This window comes from Palaemon carinicauda, chromosome 16 (genome assembly GCF_036898095.1).
Source record: "Palaemon carinicauda isolate YSFRI2023 chromosome 16, ASM3689809v2, whole genome shotgun sequence".
Classification (NCBI taxonomy): domain Eukaryota; kingdom Metazoa; phylum Arthropoda; class Malacostraca; order Decapoda; family Palaemonidae; genus Palaemon; species Palaemon carinicauda.
In genome coordinates, this window is record NC_090740.1 from 120,138,570 (window position 1) to 120,146,069 (window position 7,500).

The 7,500-nt window shown below is 37.4% G+C and overlaps 1 protein-coding gene across 1 annotated transcript; it reads left to right on the plus strand.

The window, feature by feature from the left end:
• Positions 1–4,426: 4,426 nt before the first annotated feature.
• On the plus strand, positions 4,427–5,092 carry LOC137655529 (formin-2-like). Its single transcript, XM_068389426.1, has one exon. It carries the CDS (start codon positions 4,427–4,429, stop codon positions 5,090–5,092), a length of 666 nt encoding a protein of 221 aa, XP_068245527.1.
• The last annotated feature ends 2,408 nt before the right edge of the window (positions 5,093–7,500 follow it).

Consider the following 7,500-nt stretch of genomic DNA (forward strand, 5'->3'; position numbering starts at 1 on the left):
TATATATATATATATATATATATATATATATATATATATATATATATACATATATGTATATATATATATATATATATATATATATATATATATATATATATATACTGTACTGTACTGTGGATATGTATGTATATATATATATATATATATATATATATATATATATATATATATAATATATATATATATATATACTGTATATATATATGTATGTGTGTGAGTGTATACAGAGAGAGAGAGAGAGAGAGAGAGAGAGAGAGAGAGAGAGAGAGAGAGAGAGAGAGAGAGGAGTGTATTGTAACACAGGCCTCCTGATTTCTTTTTTTTATCTAGAACAGATAATCTCATTCCTAGAACTATACATCAACGAAGATATGTGATATTTGTGTTAGATTGACAAGTCAGCATCGATAAAGGTATAGTTTCCTCATATTAGGTGAAAGATAGTATATCACCTTCGTGTTGCATTAATCATAAGTTCCATTAAGGCTCTGTTTTACCCGTATATTATATTGAACCACACCTTGCACTTGCTTAGGTGGCCTTGGGGAGAACAGAAGAACCTACCATCCAATGAAGAGAACCTTCGTTTATGATATTGAATCAAGTTGAACCCTTCATTAAACAGATGTATCTTTCTAGAAGTGCGCAGTCCTTCAGCTTAAATAAGAAATAATATGTTCTATCAGACAGGCTTATTCATTACTTCATACCGCTTCAGAAAGCAGATTAGGGCAGAAGGTCCTAATAACGTTTATTATTATTATTATTATTATTATTATTATTATTATTTGCTAAGCTACAACCCTAATTGGAAAAGCAGGATGCTATAACTCCAGGGGTTCCAACAGGGAAAATAGCCCAGTGAGGAGAGGAAACAAGGAAATATATTTTAAGAACAGTAACAACATTAAAATAGATATTTCCTATATAATCTATAAAAACTTAGAGGAGGAGAAATTAGATTGAATAGTGTGCCCGAGTGTACCCTCAAGCAAGAGAACTTTAACCCAAGACAGTGGAAATCCATGGTACAGAGGCTGTAGCACTGCCCAAGACTTGTAGAACCCTTTTTCCCAGGTTCCGGAACGAAGAGAATTCCTTACCCTCCTATGAACATAATTGTCCTTTTAATCGTATTGCTTCGGAATGAACATCAGAAAAACCTTCCTCACAGCCATCAGGATTGGGTTTTTATCCATATTACCGCTAATGAAGAGACTTCACAGCCATCAGAAGTGGGCTTTTATCCATATTACCGCTAATGAAGAGACTTCACAGCCATCAGAAGTGGGCTTTTATCCATATTACCGCTAATGAAGAGACTTCACAGCCATCAGAAGTGGGCTTTTATCCATATTACCACTAATGAAGAGAGACATTGCTCTCTCTTTACTTCAAACCCTGACATGTCTGGCCGTGACCGTGGTAGTTAGAAGAACAAATTTCAAGATTAAATGGAGTTATGCTTGGCGTCCTGTACATTGAAAACCTCCATTCCTGTATACACTTTACATCCTGTGGTGGCCTAGTGGCAGCGTCCTTGCCTGGCGATTGCCAGACTGGAGTTCGAGTCCCGTTCAAACTCGTTAGTCCCTTTGGTCGCTGCAACCTCACCATCCTTGTGAGCTAAGGATGGGGGATTTGAGGGAGCTTATATGTCTATCTGCTGAGTCAACGGCAACCATTGTCTGGCCTTCCTTGGTCCTAGCTTGGGTGGAGAGGTTTGGTTGCTGATCATATGGAAAATGGTCAGGCTCTAGTACATTGTCCTGAATGGCAGAGGCAAGGGACAGTGACACTACCCTAACAAGTAGGACAGTACCCTACAGACTGACCATATATACATATGATCAGCGTCTAAAACGCCCCCTCCACCCAAGGTAGGACCAAGGAGGTCCCGGCAATGGCTGCTGATTGCTCAGCGGATAAACCTATAGGTTCCCACAAACGCCCCATCCTTAGCCCACAAGGATGATGGGGTTGTAGACACTAAAGGAACTAACGAGTTTGAGCGGGGCTCGATAGTCTGGCGATCACCAGGAAGAGACGTTACCAATAAGACGCCCAAATTAGCTCTTAGTAATGCTTCCCCTCTCTTTAATCATGCTTTATGAGCCTATAGGTCTATCTGCTGAGTCATCAGCAGCCATTGCCTGTCCCTCCTTTGTCCTAATTTAGGTGGAGAGGGGGCTAAGGCACTATTCTTGTGTATATATGATCAGTCTCTAGGGCATTGTCCTGCTTGATAGGGCAATGTCACTGAACCCTATAGTCAATTTCTTTTAGCGAGGCATATTTGCACCGACTCGCAGCGGTGCCCTTTTAGTTCGGAAAAGTTTTCTGATCGCTGATTGGATGGAAAAGATAATTCTAACCAATCAGCGATCAGGAAACTTTTCCGAGCTAAAAGGTCACCGTTGCGAGTCGGTGCAAATCTGCCTCGCTAAAAGAAATGGACTATAGCATCTGCCATTCATGAACGGCCTTTAAACCGGTGAACCTATAATTGTCAAATCTGACCCGTTTACCCTTCAGTCACTATTCTCCAAGACTTGCATTACTGAGCAATGGAATCCCACCGCCTCCCCATCTCCCCATGACATTAGGCTCAGTCTAAATATTTCAGAGACATCTAGCTATTTGCAAATCCCCCGCTGCCTCATGAAATTCTACAGACGGACGCTGCTGTTCCTGGAAGCTTATTAATCTCATCTTGATCCGGGCTGGAATTCTGAAATGATTGGAATAATTATCAATCTTCTGGAACCGGGCTGGAATTCTGGGATGATTGGAATGAATATTATTGTAACCATTATTACCTCCGCCAACGGAGTTGGAAGGAGGTTATGTTTTCGTCTCTGTGTGTGTCTGTGATTTTTGTGAACAGCTTCCTGGCCATAATTTTAATCGTAGAGTATTGAAACTTGTAATAATTATTATTGTAACCATTATTACCTTCGCCAACGGAGTTGGAAGGAGGTTATGTTTTCGCCTCTGTTTGTGTTGGTTCGTTTGTGTATGTGTTTGTTTGTAAACATTCCTGGCCACAATTTTAATCGTAGAGTAATGAAACTTGGAATAATAATTATTGTAACCATTATTACCTCCGCTAATTATTATTATTGTTATTATTATTTGCTAAGAAACAGCCCTAGTTGGAAATGCACAATGCTATAAGCCCAGGGGCCCAAATAGGGAAAATAGCCCAGTGAGGAAAGGAAACAAGGAAAAATAAAATATTTTAAGAAGAGTAACAGCATTAAAATAAATATTTCCTATATAAACTATAAAAACTTTAACAAAACAAGAGGAAGAAAAATCAGATAGAATAGTGTGCCTGAGTGTACTCTCAAGCTAAAGATGAAGGCAGAGGCAAAGGACAGTGAGAATGCCCTAGCTAGGGGGACAAATCCCTGGAGACCTACCACATATGCATATGATCAGTGCCAAAGCCCCCTCTCCACCCAAGCTAGGACCAGGGAAGAGCAGGCAGTGGTTGCTGATGACTCAACAGTTAAACCTATAGCCCCCCCCCCTTTTCCCATCATCCTTAGCTCACAAGTATGGTGAGGCTTTAGACGCTACAAGACGCCATCGAGCTTGAGCGGAACTCGAACCCCAGTCAGGCGATCACCTGGCAGGGACGTTTTCAATAGGTTCTCAGCAAATCCTTTTTTATAAGATAATCAGCACCATGTTCTCTCTACCCTGGATTGGATAGAATTGGATTTATAAATTTGAGCATTATAATCTGGTGCGGGTGACTGTTAGGCTTTTTAGAGCTTTGTTGCAATATGGATTAAAAGTTAGAAGAGGTTGGACAGAAGAATGGAATCGTGAATGAAGGTGAAGCAGATGGAATAAAAAACAAGCGCAGCCAGCGGTCACAAAAATGAGGCCAAGGCCCTTAAGTAATACCCACAGTGCACCATGTCAGCGGCACTTCCCTCAAAGAAGTCTCTACCCTGGTTCCGACCACCACAGTCGAATAGCGATCAAGTACACAATTCGCTACCTAACTCACAGACCCAGTATGGTTTAAGACAATGTGCCTTCAGTGTTCCGGCACATTCGAGAATTGAACCCTGTCAGACTTAAGCAGGGTTTACATGGTCGAACGGTTCGTTGAATGCGGTTCTACAGACAAGTGTTTGAAGGGATGTTCGAACCTGTGAACGGGGTATTTGGTTGTCGAACACGTTCATCTAACTGTTCGAAGAAAGTTTGTTCTCGTCTGACTTTTGGGCGGTGCTTCATTGTCCACAAACCTCATGCATTTGTGACCGACTCCACCTCTTCGAACCGTTTGACAAGCGGGTTCGACAAACAGTTCGACCGAGTAAGCCCGCCTTTAGTGGCAGGATGAATGCTGTAACCAGAAGACAAAGAAAAAAACTCGTAGGTGACTCGCCACCTGAAAACAATGAATTGGACGTTTGGAGAAACATTACTAGGAAGCGTAGTCGACGTTGGAGAAACATTACAAGGAGGCGGAGTCAACGTTGGAGAAATATTACCAGGAGGTGGAGTCAACGTTGAAGAAACATTACCAGGATGCTTAGTCGACGTTGGAGAAACATTACCAGGATGCGGAGTGTGCGTTAGAGAAACATTACCAGGAAGCGTAGTCGATGTTGGAGAAACATTACCAGGAAGCGGAGTCAGTGTTGGAGAAACATTACCAGGAGGCGAAGTCAACGTTGGAGAAACATTACCAGGAGGCGGAGTTGACGTTATAGAAACATTACCAGGAAACGGAGTCGACGTTGGAGAAACATTACCAGGAGGCAGAGTCGACGTTGGAGAAACATTACCAGGAAGCAAAATTGACGTTGGAGAAACATTACCAGGAAGCGGAGTCGACGTTGGAGAAACATTACCGGGAAGCGGATTCGACGTTGGAGAAACATTACCAGGAAGCGGAGTCGACGTTGGAGAAACATTACCAGGAAGCATAGTAGATCTTGGAGAAACATTACCAGGAAGCGGATTCGACGTTGGAGAAATAATACCAGGAAGCAGATTCGACGTTGGAGAAACATTACCAGGAAGCGGAGTCGATCTTGGAGAAACATTACCAGGAATCTGATTTGACGTTGGAGAAACATTACCATGAAGCGTAGTTGACGTTAGAGAAACATTACCAGGAGGCGTAGTCGACCTAAATTCGCAGGCATTAGACATTTGTTCTTATTTCCTTGAACCGAGGATTGGCAAGACGGGAGATCCTGATGTCAATTATTCTGTCTTCGCCTTAGCACCCGTTTGCTTCTACTTGCCAACTGCGTTCGGACTACGTGTCACTTTAAGAGGGGAATTAGTTGTCTTATATTTATCAGTTAATAGCTGAGTTAATTTGTTTGCATTCTGTTTTCATTTGTTCATTATTATTATTATTATTATTATTATTATTATTATTATTACTTGCTAAGCTACAACCCTAATTGGAAAAGCAGGATGCTATAAACCTAGAGGCCCCAACAGGGAAAATAGCCCAGTGAGGAAAGGAAACAAGGAAAAAGGAAATATTTTAACTCAAACTTCAATATCACAGTCGACTTGTATTTGAACAACTGAATTGAAGATCAATTCTCTGGGCAGGGAACTTCCACAGAATCAACAGCAGTCTTTTACACACACACACACCTATATATATATATATATATATATATATATATATATATATATATATATATATATATATATATATATATATATATATATATATATATATATATATATATATGTATAGAATCAGCAGCAGTGTTTTACATACACAAGCACACATATATGTATGCAGCATATTTATACATATATGTATACTTATGTAGGACATATATATACATGTATATATATATATATATATATATATATATATATATATATATATATATATATATACACATATATATATCATATACAGTATATATGTATATATATATATTATATATATATATATATATATATATATATATATATATATATATATATATTATATACAGTATATATATGTATATATATATTATATACAGTATATATATATATATATATATATATATATATATATATATATATATATATATATACATATATACATATATGTGTGTGTGCATGTATGTGTATTACATCCGTGAAAGAGAAAGTAAAAAGAATTGATTAGCGTTAGTGCTTGGTCTTATTGGTGAAGTCAACGGATTGAAAATGAGAATAAATATACAATGGTGTCGAATTCATACAAGAGAAAGGAATTCATATACTTTCAGCTTTTAGAAAAGATAATACATGTTCAATGGAAAACAGACCAAAATAAGCAAGGGATTGCAATGAATTGATCAAAGATCATTATTACATAGCTACATTTACTAGCATTGAATATCATGATGTAAAACTAATGGAAGTCATTGGAATTTTTAGAGAAGCCATAACCTTGCTTGAGGGTACACTCGAGCACACTATTCTATTTTATTTCTCTTCCTTTTGTTTTTGTTAAAGTTTTTATAGTTTATATAGGAAATGTTTATTTTGGTGTTGTTGCCGTTCTTAAAATATTTTATTTTCCTTGTTTCTTTTCCTCACTAGGCTATTTTCCCTGTTGGAGACCCTGGGCTTATAGCATCCTGCTTTTCCAACTAGGGTTGTAGCTTAGCAAGTAATAATAATAATAATAATAATAATAATAATAATAATAATAATAATAATAATAATAGTAATAATAATAACAAAGGTTGGATGCTACAAGCCTAAGCGCTCCAACAAGGAAAGCAACTAAGTGTTGCAGGGAAATTAAGATATAATTAATAAACTATACATGAGACATAATAGAGAAAGTATAGAATATATTAAGATCTGCAACAACGTTAGAATAAATCAGACATGCATCTAAGCATAAAGTTTCAGTTACATAGAAAAAGCGAAAAATAGAAAAATGAGAGAGGACAAGAACGAACTGAAAATCTATGTAATAAGAAGAGGGACTTACACTATTATTAAAATCACTATCAAGAGTATGACTGATAGTTTTTTTTCTACTTTAATAAGAATTAGAAATTCTGTGAAGGAATTGTTGTAGCCACAAGCAACATTCAACATGTCTTCCACAAGATAGACTCTTTGAATGTACAATATTTAAAGAAACTCTGATATAATAATTAATTTACAATAATTTTACATCAAACCAAGTATCTGTTGAAACATTCTTTTGAATTCAGTCAGCTAATATGGGTACTACTTGATCACAATTACAAAAAAAAAAAAAAAAAAAAAAAAAAATGAAAATAATTAAGGACGCTGTATACATTCATACAAAAGCTCCAAATTTTTATCTGTCCATCAAACATGTAACAATTGTCAATAGGCTTAAACTAGCTTACAATACATTTCTAGGATAAGGACACTAAAATCAAACCAATGTTCTCTAGTTTTTGGTAATGTCATAGCCTCTGTATCTTGGTTTTCCGCTGTCTTGGGTTAGAGTTCTCTTGCTTGATGTTACACTCG